Source organism: Mustela nivalis, assembly GCF_964662115.1.
Source record: "Mustela nivalis genome assembly, chromosome: 1".
Classification (NCBI taxonomy): domain Eukaryota; kingdom Metazoa; phylum Chordata; class Mammalia; order Carnivora; family Mustelidae; genus Mustela; species Mustela nivalis.
The window spans coordinates 179,408,635-179,428,119 of NC_139020.1; the positions used below are offsets into that span (position 1 = coordinate 179,408,635).

Consider the following 19,485-nt stretch of genomic DNA (forward strand, 5'->3'; position numbering starts at 1 on the left):
CAACGCAACAAGCTAAAAAGATATATCCATACCTCTAGAAATACGAATCATAGCTATCATCTTTTCAAACGCAAACTGTAAGCAAAACAAGGCAACTGTGTTATGATGATGATTTGTTAGGGAAAATGTAATAGGCAAGAGATACATACAGTAAACTTTAAAAAAACAGAACAAAACAAAGCCCCTCTAATGCATTAACACTGACTGGGTAGATATCTAATTATAAGCTTCTCTGGGACAAAACCATGTTTTCTAAACACATGTGTACTTAATAAACGCAGAACCACAGGAAGGGAGGGAGGGAGGGGGACAGACAGAGGGCAAACGAAACACAAACTGGGAATGAGGCAGAGACAAAGACCCGAGAGGAGGGGTGGAAACTGAAGAGAGAGACACATGTATACAGGAAGGGGAGAGAGGCGGACAGACGGATGGACAGGCATTCAGGATGGGGGTGGGGAGGAAGAGCACAAGACTGGGGACACCCAGACACGAATGGGATGGGCAGCCGCGACTGCTGTGACTGGCATGGACTGACAGCCCTGCGTGCCAAGAAGGGAGACGAATTGTAATCTCGGTAATGAGATGCCTTATCGGACACTCTACTGAGGCCAGATGTCATTACTTTCAGACCAAAAGGCAGCGTATAACCGTCCCCCAACTTCTCTAAAAGATTTCCCGCTTTGGCTGCTTTTCTGATACTTGCCGATTAGGAATTGGCAGCATACATCCTGCTGGAATATTTTGCTGCAAAACATTTCTCTGTGGCCTCCTACTCTGGGTCAGGCACAAAACTAGAAAGGCACTTTGTATATGCTGTCTTAATTGATTTTTACAAAAGAAAAACCATGGTTCTAGCTATGTCTGAATAGAGCTTTGTGGTAGGAGGTTTGTATACTATGTTAATAGCAATATTTGGGGGGCAGGGTCAACTGCTGATAAACCAATTCAAAGCTGCAATTTTCAATTAATCTCCAACTAATTCTAAGCAAATAAAAACCTAGCTGCTCATGAGCCAAGTATGGATACTCAAATTTACAAATTAATGGTGCAGGAGGCAGAGAGCTGGGTTAAAACCTGCCTGTGTTACTGACCTGCTGGGTGATACTAACCTCCCTGAGGCACGCCCCGCCACACACCTTTGCAAAGTGGCAATCCTATCGCCCACCTCCCAGGGTTTTGTACGAATCAGAGGTCAACTGGGTGAGACACTGTATTCAAGTGATCAGTACTGCCATGGTTAGTAATACAATTTTCTACAAAGTACTGTATTCCTAGTCTATTTTCAACAGTCAAGCTAATTTCCACTTTGATCGACTGCACCACGTGCCATGTTAATTGCTAAGTTAATTGCTGTCAACCTTTGCACCAATTTTACTAGACTGCAAAGCAAATCAAAACACGGAACTACAGGGTTGGGGTAACCACCCAGGGTTCGAATCAGGGCTTCTCCATTATCAGTGGAGGGCATCTGTCAATTGGCTAGAGCCATTTTCAGGTGTCACAACTAGGGGGGAGGGTACCACTGACATCTAGTGGGTAAAGGCCAGGGATGCTGCTAAATGTCCAACAATGGGCAGGACAGCCTCACAAAAAAGAATTATCCATCTCAAATATTAATCATGCTGAAGGTTAGAGACTCTGCCTAGGAATGTGCCTTACGTTCTTTATACTAATGGCTGCCATTTGTTGAAGCTACTAAAAGGAAGGTTGGTGAAAAATGGCTTTCTAATTTAAAAATCAGTCACACATATTTAAGAAAGGATTTTGTGGTTTCTCTTCTGGGTTAGAAAAACTGCCCCATAAACACTATAACTGGGTCAAAATAATATCTTTGGAGCTAAGGAAGAGGAAGAGCCACCTTCTGCTTACATGGTGACGCTGTGTGTTTGCTAGGTTTTTATCCAGCACATTCACCTGATTGGCAAGACTTTACCTCCAGCAGACAACCAGTACAGAGGACAGAAGCTGCAGCCTAAGAGGGACAAAGAAAGAGAAGGTGGACACATATCTGTGTCCCAAACTTGTTCTGAATTGAGTTCTTCAATGTGTTCCTCCACCAAAATGAATATTTTTCCAAGTAAATGATCATTGTAAAATGTTATTATTTTTTTCTTTCTGGATGTTCCCCTTCACTGAATATCAATTGAGCACTGTTAGCACAAGTAAACTGGGACTTTTATTCTTTGTTTGTAATGGTACAAGAGGGCCCTTGTGTTCTCAGAATAGTTATTTCTAGACTCCAATTCCCTTAGGATAGTTTCCTCTCTAAGTGCTCCCTCCACTTTAATTTTTTTTTAGGAAGTTAACTTGAAATAAAGCATATCAAAGAATCAGATAAAAGGGGAAAAACACCCAACATGAAGAACATTAAGTTTAAACTCTATTGAGGGGGAAGAAAATTAAAATGTTAGTGAGTTGTTGGTAGCTTTGTTATTTATTTTGACAATCCAAACCCAGATTTATCAAGAATAAGAGCTAATAATTAACTTTTAGTAAGAGCACATCAGAACCAAGATTCTTCTAAGTGCTTTTTGTAGATTAGTGCTTATAATTTTCATAGGCATCCTATAGTTTTAGATGCTATTATTATTCCCATTTACCAGACAAAGAAAGTGAGGCAAAGAGGTCAAACAGCTCACTCAACAACAGGCACTGAATCCAGCTATGACTCTCAGTCTGTGATCCTGACCTCTGTTCTATACTGGGTCTTCTCTAATAGCAAAATGCTAAAATGGCTTTGTCATGAGCTGACTTTGATGGGTCTACACTTAGACTTTTTCGAGTGGAAATATAAAAAAGTAATGAATGCCTGGACAATCAGTGATATCTGAGGGTGGCTACGGGTTACTCCTCCCCAGCTGGCAATTAATTCAACTCTGCCCAGCAGATCTTTTCTACGTAAGAACACCCCTAAGATGGTCCTTCTGCCCCAGAATTATCCTCCTCCATTCAAGGTCTGACAGGGTCTCCCCTTCCCAGACTGGTAAGCTCCCTGAGAACAGGAAGCACACCCTACTCGTCTTCATCCACAGCACCTCGTCTAGGGCTGGTGACATATTAGGTCATTTAATAAATACTAATTAAATCTTTAATGTTAGCTTAGAGGCAGTCAGATTTCCATTCTAATGTAGAATGGCTGAGGAGGAGACATGGGTGTTTAGTCTAAAGGAGAGAAGCAAGTGGGGGTCTTGAGAAGTGTCCTCAGAAGGGTTATCATGAGGACAAGTTCTCCATGAGGGCAATCTGACCCATGTCTGGAATTCACAGAGAGACACACTGTAAGTAATATCTGGATTATTATGTATATTGTTACTCTGAAGTAGAGCTGGACACATTACAGATGCTCAGGACTATCACCTGAATAAAACACTGTCAAAAGTATTTGCTGTTGTAAGGAATTATACTGAATGGAGATGTTGTTGAGTACAGCTTAAGTTTCCGATGCTCAAAGCTATAGTTTATGAGATGACCATGGGAGGTAGGTACAATTATCAGTCCAATTTCAGAGATGGAGAAATGCAGGACTTTAAGAAGCTAAGTAACATGCTAGACCACACGGGGAATGGCAGACTTTAGAGATGTACTGAGATACACTCTCACATCTCCAACTTCTAACCTCTGTGCTTTCCAGCCTGTCTTGCGAGTTAGTGCATATCCTCCGTTGGAGTCTTTCCAGAAGATGGATGTCTAGTTTTTCTGTGTATGTGGATGGTGCACAGAAGATATGCAAGAGGAGACTAAGGCACCGAGTACTTGATTGACTCAGATGACTTCCAAGGTCCTCACCATTGGAGAAAATTTTAAAGATCATTTATGAAAAAAATCATATTAACTTTATAGTCCTCCTAACGTACCTAGATACCACCCGACACGACTGGCAAAATGACCACCTTCATCCAGCAAAGTTCGTTTGGGATGACTGGGCCATTGCTAATGATTGCTGCTAGGGCACTGAAAACACCATAAATATACCCACGTTTCTGGGTATACTTACAAATTTCACAGCGCAAGCTCTCCCAAGTATCTTCCTCACACTGGTCCTAGGATTCTGACCGCTGACAAGTACAGCCTGCCTCACAAGAGGCACAAAGTTGGAAGCAGGAGGGTTCTACAGAAGCAAACCAAGGGCTCAAAAGAGGGTGGGGAGAGTCTGACATGGAAACATCTGTCAAGATGGCAGAACACCCAGTTCTTTCAAAATCGGAGGGTAAATTTAAATGGGCAGGAAGTCGACAGAAACTAAAGATCGTAGAAAAGACTTTGGAGTTTTAAGGGTCCTCCTTACCCTTCAGGTAAATGAACGGAAAGAACTGGACCAAGATGGAAAAAAAGAAAGTACTCCCTATCAGACTTAAGTTCACTAAGAATTTTGGTGTAAATAAGTAAGGGCTATCATATTCCCTGGCTGAGAGAGTTTGTCATCTGAATTTATTCTTTAACAAATTTTCTATTATGGTAAAAACACATATGACATAAAATTTAGCATCTTAATAATTTTGAACTGTACGGTTTAGTAGCATTAAGTTTATGCACACTGTTGTGAAACAAATCTCTAGAATTTTTTCATCTTGAAAATACCAAACTCTATACCCACTGAAGAACAACTCGCCTTCACCCCATCACCCTTGTGGGAGTCAATCTTTGCAATACAGGTTATTAAAGGATATGATGGTCTCATGGCATTGCTCTCATAGAAGAGAGGAAAAGACTGGACAAGGTATTCAAAGCCTACTGAGAAGTCCTGACTCTGACACATCGAAGCTATGTAATCCTGTGAAGACCAGCTAACCTTTCTTAATCCTAAAAATGAGGGCAATGATACCACCCCAACTTGACTCACAGAATTATTGCAAGGACTAGATTCGGAGACTTTATTACAAGGACTAAATAAGATCTACGATAAGACTTTGGTAAAATGGAAACATAAGACGCCATTGAAAAAAAGAGAAAAACCCAGTAGGGGCAAGGTTCCTAATGACAGAGAGAAATAAGTTTAATAAACCACTGATTTATTAACCAAAATCAGAAAAATTTTGCTATTGAAGAAAGGGAAATCGAATATCAGTCACTCTATTACTTGTGAATAGTAAGATGCTGCCTTTTTAAAAACTGCACTCATTTTTCAGGCCAACTAGAATGCTAGTGTAAATAGTACTATCCATAGTATTTCCCTTGGGGGCAGTGTACTAAGTTGGGCATTAGATGTCAGGGGGAATTGGAAGGCCTAACGTCCTATTGAAAGTGGACTTGGACTCCAGGGAATGTAAAGCTTTATCATGGGGTTACCAATAAACCCATGAGAAATTCTTAATTTCTGACATCAAAGTCACTTATTTGCAATCCTGACACAATTCTCGGTTATATTCTTAGTAAGTGTATCAATCAGTCACTTGAGGAAATAACCTAAGAGATCAGGAAAAGGAAATATCTGGAAATATCTCAAGATTTTCTTAAGAAAAAAAAAAAATCAGCAATACCGTATTTGCCATTTGCAAAGCAGGATCCATCAATCCCAGGATTTCTTCATTATAACTTGATTCTAGGCTAATGATGTCATCGATTACATCATCCATCTGTAGGAAAAAGGGCAATGTAAGAGAGATCAACAAAAGCAAACACTGTGCAAAGCCACCCAAAGAGAGAGCCATGGTCTTTTCTTACCCTAAGCACTAATTCTCTTCAGTTAGATGCTAAGAAATTACCTCCCTCTTCTTCCCAAATATGAACATTACCGTTAGGTCACGGACACTAACAGGGGATAAGGACGCCATCTGCAACCAGCACTTAGTGAGGGATTACTAGGTGCCCAGCACTGGGTTTAGGGCTTTGGATGGGTTAAATTATTCTCCCCTAAGAATACCTCTATCAGTGCAGGTTAGTAAATCAATTTGCCAAGTGACGTAAATGAGAAGCATCTTGCCCAAAGTTATACACGGAAGAGGGTTAGAGCCACAACTTGAACCCATGCTCTCAAGTGCTATTCCCCAAACGGGAAAGGTGAACCAGGAAACCTTATCTTGAACAATGGCTGCCATTTCTCTTTTTTTTTCTCTCAAGACTACACCCCATAGCCTTTGTAGACCCTCCCTTCAGAAAGACAATCCAGATGGTAGTTTAGACCTTCACTCTCTTAGGCACATATGGGGCATTGCGGCTCTCGGGCTGCTGGCTAACCCTGCACTGATCCTGCAATGACTTGTAAAATAAGTTTCTCCTTGTACAGCTGCCAGTGTGCTCGGTACTCCCGGAGGAGTACAGCAGGACGAGGTTATCATTACAGTCATGGAGCTGACATTCCCACTAGATCAATTTTATTCCTGAAGTACCAAAACATCAGTTATGATAATAAACAACAGTGATTACATGTGCATTGCAGCAGTTGCAAAGACAAGGCTGTGAAAACATTTCTTTGTAAACACCTGATGTATTTGAGCTGGCTAGTGTGTGTGTGTGTGTGTGTGTGTGTGTGTGTGTGTGTGTGTACGCATGCATGCACAGATCTAAATAGTGCTTCACAAGTACACAATGAAATCTCAAAACTCAGAGGAATGCTCCTTTACATGTTTTTACCATTTTCAACTAAAGGGGACGGGCTCCAGTGCCACAGAGCTTGGAATCCTCCTTCTCCCACTTGGTCTATCAGGGGCAAAGCCCTCAATTTTAAAGAGCCTCAACGGGGCCAGTATGGAATATGGGGTTAATAATACTCATTGCCTTACTGGATTCTTGTGAGATTTCAGGATAAACCATATAAAGTGTTCAGAGGGCTATGGCTAAACACCCCAAAAAATGAGCGTCATTAAGTGACCCCCTAAGAAGAATAATTGCAGGTCAGTTTTGATTAACTGCCAGTGGTTTATTAAGTTTCATTTCTAGATACACCAGTTTTGTTTGTTTGCTTTCAAGAGATGATTTTCTAATTGAGTTGAACAGGCAAATGGGTCAGAGTACTTATGATCAAGTCCCCTTTCCTTGTAAATTTTTTTAGGGAAATAAATTTAGTGGGCTTGGTGTGTTTGTTTTTTAAAATAATTTCTTTTTCTTATAAAAAAAGAACCACTAATGCAAATTAATAACAAGAAATATAGAAAAGCAAAAAACAAAAAGAAAAAGAATTTTTGGTGCTTCTTCTTCTTTTTCTTATACATCTAGACACTTATTTTAAAATACATAATTATGTTAATAAATGTAGCATTATTTATTTAAATCTATTTTATAGGCTGTCACAGAAGAATCTCTCATCACTTGGGAAAAAATCCATAAAGTATTACTAAATCAATAAAGTTTGAAATGCGTGTTTCCTGAGATTCCATTTCATAAAACAATATATAGAGCTCTCTCTTTCTCTCTCTCTCTCACACATACACACACACACAATCATGTGCATATCGTGGTTTTACTAAGAGCCTTTTGAAGTTGCTACCCTGCAAATTTGTGTAACACACTGATGATATCGAAATGAAGTACAGCGTATTATATTTTATGTACCACAATTTATGTATTTCAAGTACTTTTAAATGACTTGAAGCAACTTAGGGAAAGTGCATTTTAAGTTTAATTTCCCTGAGTTATTTCATCAGGAGACACTATGAAGAAAATGGTCCTGTTCATAGCTTTATTTAAAAAAAAAATCAATGAGGGGAACAAAACCCTTGAGTCATCAGAAGGCGTGATGAGCCACAAATATAGGTTCTCACTACAAAGTGTGACATCCTTGAGCTGCCGGGTCATTCGGTACCTGCATGCACGACGCTCGTGAATGCGTGTTCATAGTTGGGCATTCGCTTTCCGCCCTGTTTTGCTCTTCAAACTTATAAAATCCCTGCAAAAACACAAGCAAAATCAGCCCATGACTTGGATTGGCAAATGACTTTTCAATGACACGTTCACACGAGGCTGATGGCGCGGCAACAAGATGGACTAACAAGCTTTCAAACAAAGTGGAATCTGACCGAGAAATAAAATAGCGCAGAAAGAACTTCCACCAGATCAGCTTGAGAGATGACAATTATGGACAGAGAAAAATAAGACAGTTGGTTTGGGCACAGGGGAAAAGACTGAGTCCCTCTGGAAATTAAAACTCAGCAACTTCAGAAGAGTCACCTCTGAAATCCCATGAACATTTCAGAGTACGGTAAAACTCCATTAAAATGAGGCTTATCATCTCATAATTTGGAAATGACGGGCATTAAGTCACAACTCTCCCCTCAGGTATTTTTAGGCTTCAAATTTTGATGCAACAATTCACTTGAGGTGTGTTTGAATCTCGTCTCCAATCCGGCCTTTACAAAAGCGGGTTTCACGGCAGCGGCAATCTTATTACGAAACGGAATTTATCTAGCAATTAAAACCTGAGCTTTTCTGTTCAATTCTCATGCGCTACATTACTCAAATCCGTCCACGCACATGCTGTGCTTTTTTTTTTTTTTTTTTTACTTCAAGTCAGAGAGAAATAAAAATAATATTCCAGACATTCACAACAAGCGGAACTTCTAAACCGCCTGTCCCACACCTTTTCTATTTTTGCTTTTCCTTCTCCACCTTGCCTTCTCCTCTCTCTGCGTTTTTCCGGCTTTGTAAATGGAAAGGCATTGAAGAGAAGAGAGCGCTCGGCTCACGGAGCGGAAACAGGGCTGGGGGGTGGGGGAGAAAGTGTCCTCCTCGCCTCCACGTCCCACTCTGGAGTGCCCAGGTGTCCCAACCTGAAGCACAACCCAACAGGACCCGGTGACGGCGTGAAGAGGCCGGAGCGCGGTGGCCACACGGCAGAATGTGGGACAAAGGCTGGCGCGTGTGGCCCCGCAGACAGACTAGAGTCCACAGTCAAGTGTGGGAATTATAGCCGACAGACATTCATTTAGTGGAAGAAGACAGGAGAGGGGAGGAGACATGAATTACCTCTTTTTCACAGTTGGAGTTAAGTGTGAGCATAGCCATGGGGCTGTTGGGTGCGCTGCTCCCCGGCACTGGTGGCATGACATGGTCGCCAGGCTGGTTTGGACATGGCAAGCTCAGGACTTGGTTGGCATGTTTATTTGCTAAAGTGGTAGAAAGGTACTGCTTTACCTGCTGCCTTTGGGCTTGCTGTATGTGGTACTTGGTGGGGTTTTCGAGGTGGGTCTGCACCTGAACATAGCCACGGAGGGAAGAGAAGACAGCGCCGTTATTTGTGAGTTTCGGTCGGCTCTTTTCTCACGCACAAACATGAGACTGGCCAAGTCCACCAACAGAATAAATTATTAAGCCCCTGTTATGTACCAGGCACTGTGCTAATGGATTTTGATATTACTGAAGTTTAAAGGCTAACACTCAGGATTTGGGGTAATACTTTGCCCTGTTTTAGTTCCCCTGCTAATTAGCTGCACATCTCTTTGAAACCTTGTGCCCTTTTTGCTCATGTCCAATAATTTAAAATTCACAACCATCTGGAGGGCAACACTTTCCCCAACACGACCGTCAGGGTTTACTGAGATCATAAGGACAACCTAGAAGAAGGAGCCCAACAATTTATTTTACTTTCCTTGGCAAACAGAACAGCTTTCTGTTTAAAAACAACAACAACAAACCTCCTTAAGAGCCAGCTGTAAACGGTTGTAGAAAATAAACAGAAACATTCTGATGATTAAATCAACTAGTTGTAGATTAATTCCTCCCACTTTCATTTGGACATGATTATTCAACATTTTAATTAAGATCTTGAACTCAACATAAAAAGCAATTTACGGGAAGCAGTTTCTTTCAAAATACCTCACACTTACATGTATGTGTTTTTCAAGGCATGACTGTGAAGCCACCAGGTTCTTTTTTCTCGTTTCTTAGAAAAACTAATACAGAATTAAAAATACTTTTTTAAAAATAATCAATGATACTCAATTTAAAGTCACTTTTTCCTTGATAAACACAATTTAATCTTATGAGCTCTGAACAGGAGCTGATGGAGAGTGCACAGCCAGGCACTAGGGAAAAAAAAATACCCTACTATATTTACTTTGTTCAAAACCACACTGAATTGCCTCTTACGGTATCAAACAGTAAACAGCATTAAACTAGTAGACCTGCACTTATTGGAAAGAGTACAATAACATGAAAAGGCAAATTACTCAATTCACTGCATTACATTTCAGACACTGCATATGAATAAGAATAAAGCTCACCTGATAGTGATTGTATTCTAGCATTTCCAGCATAACAACGTTTTAGGTGGCCCCCGTCCAACGAGAGAAACGGTAGACTATTCACTCCCTCTACTTTCTGTAATTCCAGTTCAAAGACTGACTGGCATAGAGAAGGCACTATAAACAAGGTATCCCGAGACACCACCGGAAACTTTATCACAGCAGCCCTGCTTATAATAACCTAAGCTAATTAGTTATGCATGTAAAAAAAAACCATTCGCACAAGGGGCTTTTTTTATTTTTTTCTTTTGGAAGCCCTACGAGTTTGGTCTTCAATATTGGTATCAATTTTCCCCCCTGGCTTGACGTCATGCTTTTTTCATAAATATAAAAGAACCTTTTTAAGTGATGAGCTATCAAAGTCAAACTCACTGTCAGATCAAGGCCAATTCACTATTCATCTTTAGTTCCAGTAGTATTAATAGACAATGGTATTTCTCTTTCAGCAATAGGTTAAGAGCTAGATGCCCCCTTTGGAGAAGATACCGCCTAAAAGTTACTGTTAACACTTGAGACTTTTCTAATGGCCACATAACTGGTAACTGCCAACTACAGGAAGAGTGTCTGTGGAGGAGTCTCTGTGCTGCACTTTCAAGTTCAATGGCCTCATCCTGTACCTGGTTTCAGTGAGCATCTTATTCTTAGCTGCATGGAAATGTAACTTCCCTACTGACCTCACATCAGAAAGAAGGGAAAGTATTCTAAACAGAACAAGAAACACACACGTGCACATGTATAGGACTGGATGTATATTTATGCGAAGAATAAGAAATAAACATCTCCCCAATTTAACCAAGATGGGAAGCATGAAAACTTTTACTAAAAATCGTTTATTATAATTCTTAGGGACAGAGAAGAGTAAGAGTTCTCATATGCACAACTGATGTATATTTACTCATTCACTTGTTCCATTATTTACTGTTACTATATGCTGAATGCCAAGCAAGACACGGAATAGACATTGTGCACAAACAGACCTGACAGCTTTCTGAAATGTGCAGTCTGGTGTGAGACAAAAGAAGAAAAAGGCAAATGAGTATATATGTAAAAGTTAGGATAAATGATCGATATTTATTGCTGAAATAGGGAGCTATCTTAAGGATAAAAATTTTGAAATTCAGTAATTTGGTCCGAATGCTCCGGAAAAATGAAGTCCTTTACGTTGCCAATCTCAAATTGTTTCAAATGACTGATATAACATGCACACAGAGGTTCAGAGAGACATTTTAAGTGTACGAAAGGGTCCAGACACGATAATGATGAGGACAACAGACATTACTAAAATAAACCCAAAATGAGGGCAATGGGTGTAATGTGCTTATTTCACTATTACACTAAAAAAAGAAAGGGCTACACATTTAAAAATAAATGTTAATTCACTGGCAGATCCTTATTCTTTAATGAATTAAAATTTGATGCTTTAGTATGGAAGGAAGAACCTGCTCTGTGTTCAGCATTGACAGTGGGCTCTTTACTATATCTAGGTTGGGGTAATCAGAGTGGAATGTATTTTGTCCCTTTCTGCCAGTGTCTTTTTAGTTTTTAAATAAGCTAGGTACAGTTTGGCTACCAACACTATACAGGAGGTAGAACATCTCCAGCTGTTTCCAACCCAAACACTGAAAACAGGTAACAGCAAGGAGGAAGGTGAGCTCGAGGTAATAGGGGGTAGTGAGGTCTGTGGCAAACTAGGACACACATGTCTAAAAGAAAAGAGCTGACATAAGCTACAACCGATTGTTGCCATATGAGTATACCACCCCAGTCTAGACCTTCCAATTTCGAGATACAGATGGCAAAGTAAAATTTTTTCAGTTAAGTCTCCCAGATGAAAAAAACAAAACAAAACAAAAAAACTGATGCCCAACTGTTTGACTTCTCATCCTGCATGGGACAAGGCAAACACACCTGTGGGCTGGCCTCAGTCTGTAACCCAGAATGTGGTCTCAGCTTCACACCGTCCTTGCAGATAATCCCCCATCGACATTCCCTGGGGCAGGATGAGGAGGCAGGTTCTAGGGCAAATTACTGCCTACATCCAGGCATTTCCTGGTGCCCCCTTGACAGTCAGCATGCCTGAGAGAACACTCAGCAGAAGACTTAAGGGTTCAAAACCTGTGTTTGAATTAAAGGACTTTGCATCTTCACTGTTAAAGGGACCCTTTGCAAGTCACTAACTCCTCCAGGCTTTCATCTCCTCCCATGCTCAAGAGGGATGGTAAGTGGGCCTGCATTATGGAGGTATTACAGCATTAAATGAAATCACACTTCTGACAGGCTTACCAATATATCTGAAAAACAGTAGTTCTCAAACTTTTTTGTCCTTTGTTTGGTTTTGGTTTTAAAACCATTTTCAGCCCTTCAAGTTCAGATTGTCTCTGTAAGTTATATCCATCAGTGGTTACTATTTTATGAACTAGAGCAGCAAGTTTAAAAAATGTACACGAGCATACATTCCACTGGCCATCAGAAGAATGACATTTTAATGCTCGTGAAGTCTTCGTAAAACTCCTCTGTAAAGTCACAAGATGAGCATGAAAGAAGGAAAAGATGCACTCTGTATTATTAAGAAAATAGTTTTGACCTGGCAGAAGCACTGCAAAGGGTCTTGGGAGACCCTCCGGGCTCTTTGAGAACAGCGGATCTAGAACCTTATCACCTCCCCATCCTAGCCATGCTAGTCACCACTGTGCAGCAGTGGGGTGTGACACAACCTGTGTGTCTTGCCTGCCTTGGCCGGAAGACACTGGAGGAAGGCACTCAACCCTCTACCTTCCTCACAGCAATATTAGGAGGCTCTAAAGTCCTAGGACAATTTTAAAAGCCATATAAATAAGATCTTCTGTTTTCAACCATCCTACACCACAGCTTTTTAGTTAGTGACTTCCCCTGTGTTAGTTTCTAAATAGCCAACCAAGCGAGCATACAAAGGAAAACATATATGTAACATTAAACACTGAATTATTTCCTGAGAATTTCAGCATGGGGTTGAGCTTCAAACTAACTACCCGACTTCATGAATTCGGAGAGCAAAGTTAGGTATTGCTGGGCCCTGGAAGCACAGTCAACAAAATAAAGCTAGAGCACTTCTGACTCCATCAAGAGATACTATTTTGTTGATAAAAGGGATATTTCGTATAAATCAAGTATGTTAGCTATCTCCTTGTAGTGCAAAACTCCAAAGGCTGTGAAACTCTTTGTCCTTGTTACTGCTACTATCTTTTCGTGCCTTTTCCTTTCTTCATTCAGATCCTGAACTGATACCCAGAGAAGTGGAATGGATCACCTTCTGTCACACTCGTTGTGCCACTTCCCGGGTGACAATGACAAGTTATTTTCCATCAGTTTCATTCGAAAGAGATCCGGGAGCACATCAGTGTGAGATGGTGCCTACAGATATTACCATCTTGAGTGACAAAAGAATTCACCGCAGCAGGAAAAAAAAGTCCCATCTTAAGGCCCACGGTTCTTCTATTCCCTCTATTTGGAAACCAGAATGTAAATAAAACTGAGGGAAGATTCCCGTAGTTCTTTTAGATCACAAATTTATTATTTTTTTTAACACGTCAATGGAAAGTTCAGATTTCTCATTTAATGTTTAGGGAGATGATGTGTCCTGTTGCTCAATAAGGTTCAGGAATCTTAAAGGGATTATAATTCACTCAGTTGCTGTCCACTACTGACTGCCTCCCACTACCAGTCCTTGATATTGTTTTTTTAAAATGACGATTTATAGAGATGGTCAGTTATGCAATCACCATCCCTGAAAAACATGGTAAAACAGAGGAAGCTAGCTTTTAAAAATGACTCGGGCCAAGTCTTGTCCAGGGTCACATTTGACAGCTGCAGGGCTCTTTTCAGTCCCACAACTGTAATGTTACCACTACAGAAACCTCAAGCCCAAAACACACGTTTTCAGACACTTAGTCATGTTTTTCTGTACAGACTATATAAAGGTATCCTTAATAGAAAGTAAGAATGAGGATATGAATCCTGACCTAAAAGGATAAAAAAAATCGGATGCAAACAAAAAGCAAAACTAAAGAAGACTCACATAAAGGAGAGGTACAGTGGATCAAGGCTGATGAGCCCAAGACCCTCTCCCTAGCATGGGGGTCTGCACACCAGCCCAACTGGGCCCGCTCCTTATTTTCATAAGGCCCGTAAACTAAGGATACATTTTATATTTTTTAATGGTTGGAAAAGAATCAGAAGGAGAACAGTTCATGATACATGGGAATTATGGGAAATCCAAATTTCAGTGGCCATACATAAAGTTTTCTTGGCACACAGCCATGCCCATTCATTTACATATGGCCCAGGGCTGCTTTCTCGCTGCAGGGCGGAGATGGGTACAGCCTGTCCAGCCTCCGGAGCCTTAAAACCTCCTACCTGGATTTTTTTTTTTTTTTTAAGATTTTATTTATTTATTCAACAGACAGAGATCACAAGTAGGCAGAGAGGCGGGCAGAGAGAGAGAGAGGAGGAAGCAGGCTCTCCGCAGAGCAGACAGCCCGATGCGGGGCTCGATCCCAGGACCCTGGGATCATGATCTGAGCTGAAGGCAGAGGCTTAACCTACTGAGCCACCCAGGCACCCCTCCTACCTGGATGTTTACAGAAAAGGCCAACCTCTGCTCTGTAAGGAAGTCTTACCTAACTGGAGTTAGGCTTTCTTATTAAATAGAAGTTTTAAGAAGGAAATGATGAGGTGCCTTTTCTAAGGAGAAATAATGTAAGGAAATACAATTTTGTAGTTGTTTCACCAAAAGTTGTCTAAAATGGACAAGCAGCCATGTAGGAACCCTGGATATGCTTAAATTATCCTTGTTTTAAAGATACACAGAAACTCTGAAAAGAGTTTGGAAATCAAACCAAGATCTTCATCATTCCGTCCCGTGGCAAACTACAGCGTTGCCCTTGGTCACTGATGGATTTTGATCTAGGGCTTTAACTTAGTTAAGGGGGAAAGATAAAAGTATGTAAATCCAGAGGTATAGTCACATACTCCAGTGTGCACACACAAATATATATAAATTTGTATACCATTTCTTTGGTCTGTATCCTTTCACACAACTTCCTATCATATCACTTTGTAGGTTCATTAGGCTTCTGAATTCAGAGATATGAGTTATAAATGTGTACAGAAGGAGAGGATGGCAAATCCAGTTTTCTAAAATTGTGATGTGTTAATAGAATAAACCAGACCCGCTTTACCAAAAATTCCTTACAGCTCTTTTATCCTTAGCTGATGACCTATAAAACAGTGTGCTTATTATAAATATAAAGCACAAGGTGGGCATGCTTTGGGTTCATGGCTAACAATATTTAGTAGCCTTAGGAAAAAGAGTATTATTGTAAGTAAATTTCTACCATATACATGATCTTTCCTCTCCCAGACTAAAATAAACCAAAGGTCTGAGTATAAAAAGAACATCAAGTGTTATCTCATCCAAATAGAAATATGAGATTTAAGAGTGGTAGCTGTCTGCCTGCAGAGTATTTATAATCCCAGAATAAAAAACACCACTTTCAGAATCAAACTCCTATGAGAGAAGCAGCAAAATCCAATAAATGTAATGCTTTACTCACTTTAATAGAAAACTACGCATTTATAGGTCCTGTACTCTGAAGGTTATATCAGTCATTATGCATGGATATGTCATATTAAACAGCAAACTTTTAAAACATATATTCAAAGAATTAGCACTCATTCACTCAAAATTCTCTACCCTGTACCAGACACTGTGCATTTTATATTCGCTCCAAGTTTAGGTCATTTAAAAACAAAACAAAGAAATCACTTGGATAACCACATAAGATTTCTTGAAAGCTTCTTCATGAAGTTGTTTTTTTTTAATCATATGATAACTGATTGAATCAGAAGCAACTAAAGAGATCTCATTTTGATAGTTTGAAACTCTTTCTTTGAGTCGCTGCTATCTGAGCCTATACCCAACTGCCTTCATACCATAGACATCAAGAACTAAATATAGGTTTGAGTGCAACCTTAATGTGTATATAAATCACCTGGGATCTTGTTAAATGCAGTGTGATTCTGTAGGTCTGGGGTGGGACCCAAGATCCTGCATTTATAATAAGTTCCCAGGGGATGCCCACCCTACTGGTCCATGGACCACACTATACCTTGAGTGCAGGGCTATAATACGTTCTCACCTGGACTTCTCCCCCAAAAGTGATATGTTCATGATGCATTCAATAAATATTGCCTAAGTGCCAACCAGACGCTAGACAACCGCCCTCATCTTACCCAGGCTTTTCCTCAGGGAAGGTCCTACAGAGAAGGGGACAGGTAAGCACAGGCCAGAAGGTGGGGAGGAGACGGGCCGGGCAGGTCAGTGGGAAGACCATCCCAGCAAACTGCAACAGTCCTCAGGTATGAACAAGGCTCACCTACTCCAGGAACAGCAAGAAGGCTCCTACTACACAGTCCTCTCCCGGCTTCCAATTTAACGCAAGCACCTCGTTCTCCTCTTACCTCTTTCATCATTCCTTCTCAGTCTCCTTGGCTAGTTCTCTCTTCTGCTCTTAAATCTCAGAGTGTCCCAAGGCTCAGAGCTTGATTTTCTCTTTGGACGCACACAGCCCCAGAGAGCTAATCTCAGGGATTTCAACACTCGGTTCGGGTATCTCCAAACTCCGGATTCACTTCTACCTGCCTAGACCACAGCACCATTTGGAGCACTGCAGGCATCCCGACCTTTACATGGTCACCATCCCCTCCAAACCAGCTCCTCCACCATCTTCCCCATCTCAGTAGATGGCAACTCCATCTACACAGGAAATCACCTTTTTAATTCTTCTTGTAGGTCAAAAAAGTGGTCCTCATATGGTTGGACCTAGCTGCACATTCAAAAATTGGTCATCTTTGACTCTTTTTTTTCTTCATACCCTCTATCTACTGCATCAAAAAACTGTTGGCCCCTTCTTCAGAACATATCCAGAATTTAACAGATTTTCACCACCTCCATGTTACCATCTGATCCATGCCATCATCATTTCTCACGTGGATTACTGAAAGCCACTGGACTCTTCTACTGGCTTTTGTCTCTGCCCTCTTGCAGTCTATTTCAACACACCAATAGAGTGATCCTTGTAAAATATGTCAGATCATATCAGCACTCTGGGTGGGGGGAACCCTCTGTAATGGTTCCCTATTGATCTCTGAGGGAAAATTAAAAAAAAAAAAAAGTACTTACAATGGCTATTAAGTCCCTAAACCAGTGCCACCCCTCATACTTGTTAGAAACAGAGCCTCAGGCCTCACCCCAGACCTAAAGAATGAGACTCTTTGGGTGGGGACCAGAAATCCATGTTTTAACAAGCGATCTGGGTAGATTCCTCTGCACTCTTTGCCTACTTCTCCCTTCACCCTGGGATCATGACCTGTCTGATTTTATCTCCCACAACCATTCTAAGAGCTTATTCAAAATCCCAACCCATTCCCTGCCAGTGCTCCTGATCACCATATAACCTGCTCTCCTGTGTACAGAACATGGCTTGGCGCGTAGTAGGCACTCAGCAAGAGTTTGGTCAATCAGTGAGTGAATGGAGCGACTGTGGCTGAAGGGCATGAATGGGGGGGAGAGGAGAAGCGACGGACAAGGAGTCAGACTGTGCAGGGTTGAAGGCTAGGATTCTGAGAGCCTCTAGAAGTGTTCTGAGGAAATGGAGAAGTGACAAATGTCCTCTCTTCCTGACTAATTCAGGAAGCTCTGGAGGAACTAAGTACCCAGGCTAGGCAGTGATTCATAGCCAGCCTCCCTACTCAGAGAGCTAAAGGAGCCTTTTCTCTTTAGGGTCTTTCCAAAGACTGTCAATTCTTAGAGCTCTCATCTACAAGGCTTAGGGTCCTGAGGGTCTAGGACACATGGCCAGGAGCCTGGAGATTTGCCTCCATGTCAAAACCACGGCACACCATTAGTCACAGTTAAAGTAGAGGTCCCCAAGCACATGGTCCATGGGCACAGTTCACAGGCGTGGCTTACAATTATCTCAGTATTTAAGTAAAAATTGGGAATTTTCACACCAAATTTTGGAATTCTGTAAAAATTGGGAATTTTCACACCAAATTTTGGAATTCTGGTTTCTCTGGATAAATCAGAAGATCTAGCAACACTAAAGCACATTCTAGTGGGCCACCAATGGATGGAGCGGAACAGCAGCTTCCCTCTTTGGATGGGCCACTTACTCTCCATTTTTCCTGCGTTGTACCACTCCCTGTGGCCACAGTAACAGTTGTGTCCTCCACTCGCCAATCTCCCTGACTCCTGAAGGCAACTGAGCTGCAAACCCTGCTTATCCTTTAAACACTTCCCATTCCCAGGGTCATTCCAAGTCTGATTGAATGGGTAGCATACACATGCTTACAAAGCCACATTAAAGGAACAATCTTATGTGATAGAGGAGAGAATATAAGATAAATTGCTATAACCTGAATACCTAAAATAAACAGTTGTAAACTTCCTGAAGATACATGCACGCCCATTCAACAATTAAACAATCAAACACTTTTCTAAGGAAAAGATACAGGAAAAGGTTTAAGTATGAGGATGTCCATCAGAGCATTAACAGAATAGTCAAATTACTACCCTAAAGCCCATGGCTGGGTTCTGTAGTAGTTTATGAGGATATGGCCATGTCCATTTGTTTGCATGTAGTCTGTGATGGCTTTCAAGCTAGAACAGTCCTAGAGCAGAGTTGAGCAATAGACCTCATGTCCCCCCCTTTACAGAAAGTTTGACAACCTTAAATCTTTAACAACAACAACAAAATGGAAACAAAAATCTAACAGCAGGCAATGGGTTAAATTAATTACAAGATGGCCACACAAGTTCAGGGTTCCCCCAACCTTGGCCAGTTGGCCCTGGGGTCAGATACTTTCCTGTTATGGGGCCGTCCTACAAACCATAGGACAGTCAGCAGCATCCTTGGCCTCTCCCCAATAACATGCCAGTAGTGTCTCCCCTGCAACCCCCATTGTGACAACCAAAAATGCCTTCAGACATTCCAAACATCCTTGGGGGAGCAAAACTGCTCCCAGTCGAGAACCACTACATGTAGATGGATACAATACAGTCATTAAAAACCATATCTTAGAACACGATTTAATCAGAGGGAATGTTCAGAATGTACATAGAAATCCAAAGCAACTTAAAAACACTAGATACCCTGTGATCCTAAACTGGCTTTAAAATGTTACTTATTTATAGCATAGGCAAAAAAAAAAGACCAATTACCAATCAGTAAGCAATCTTAATCATGACTATTCTGGGATGATGCAATTA

The 19,485-nt window shown here is 41.1% G+C and overlaps 1 protein-coding gene across 9 annotated transcripts in view; it reads right to left on the reverse strand.

The window, feature by feature from the left end:
* Positions 1-19,485, reverse strand: part of MITF (melanocyte inducing transcription factor) — a 221,172-nt gene that overhangs the window by 23,266 nt on the left and 178,421 nt on the right. For 7 of the 9 annotated variants that reach the window (XM_082691135.1, XM_082691133.1, XM_082691136.1 and 4 more), the window contains 3 exons: positions 8,902-9,129; positions 7,742-7,825; positions 5,481-5,576 (listed from right to left, as the gene is read on the reverse strand). In XM_082691135.1, coding sequence (XP_082547261.1) covers positions 5,481-5,576; positions 7,742-7,825; positions 8,902-9,129 — 408 coding nt within the window. The remainder of the gene's footprint in view (positions 1-5,480; positions 5,577-7,741; positions 7,826-8,901; positions 9,130-19,485) is intronic. The other 2 variants (XM_082691140.1, XM_082691139.1) reach the window with 1 other exon arrangement.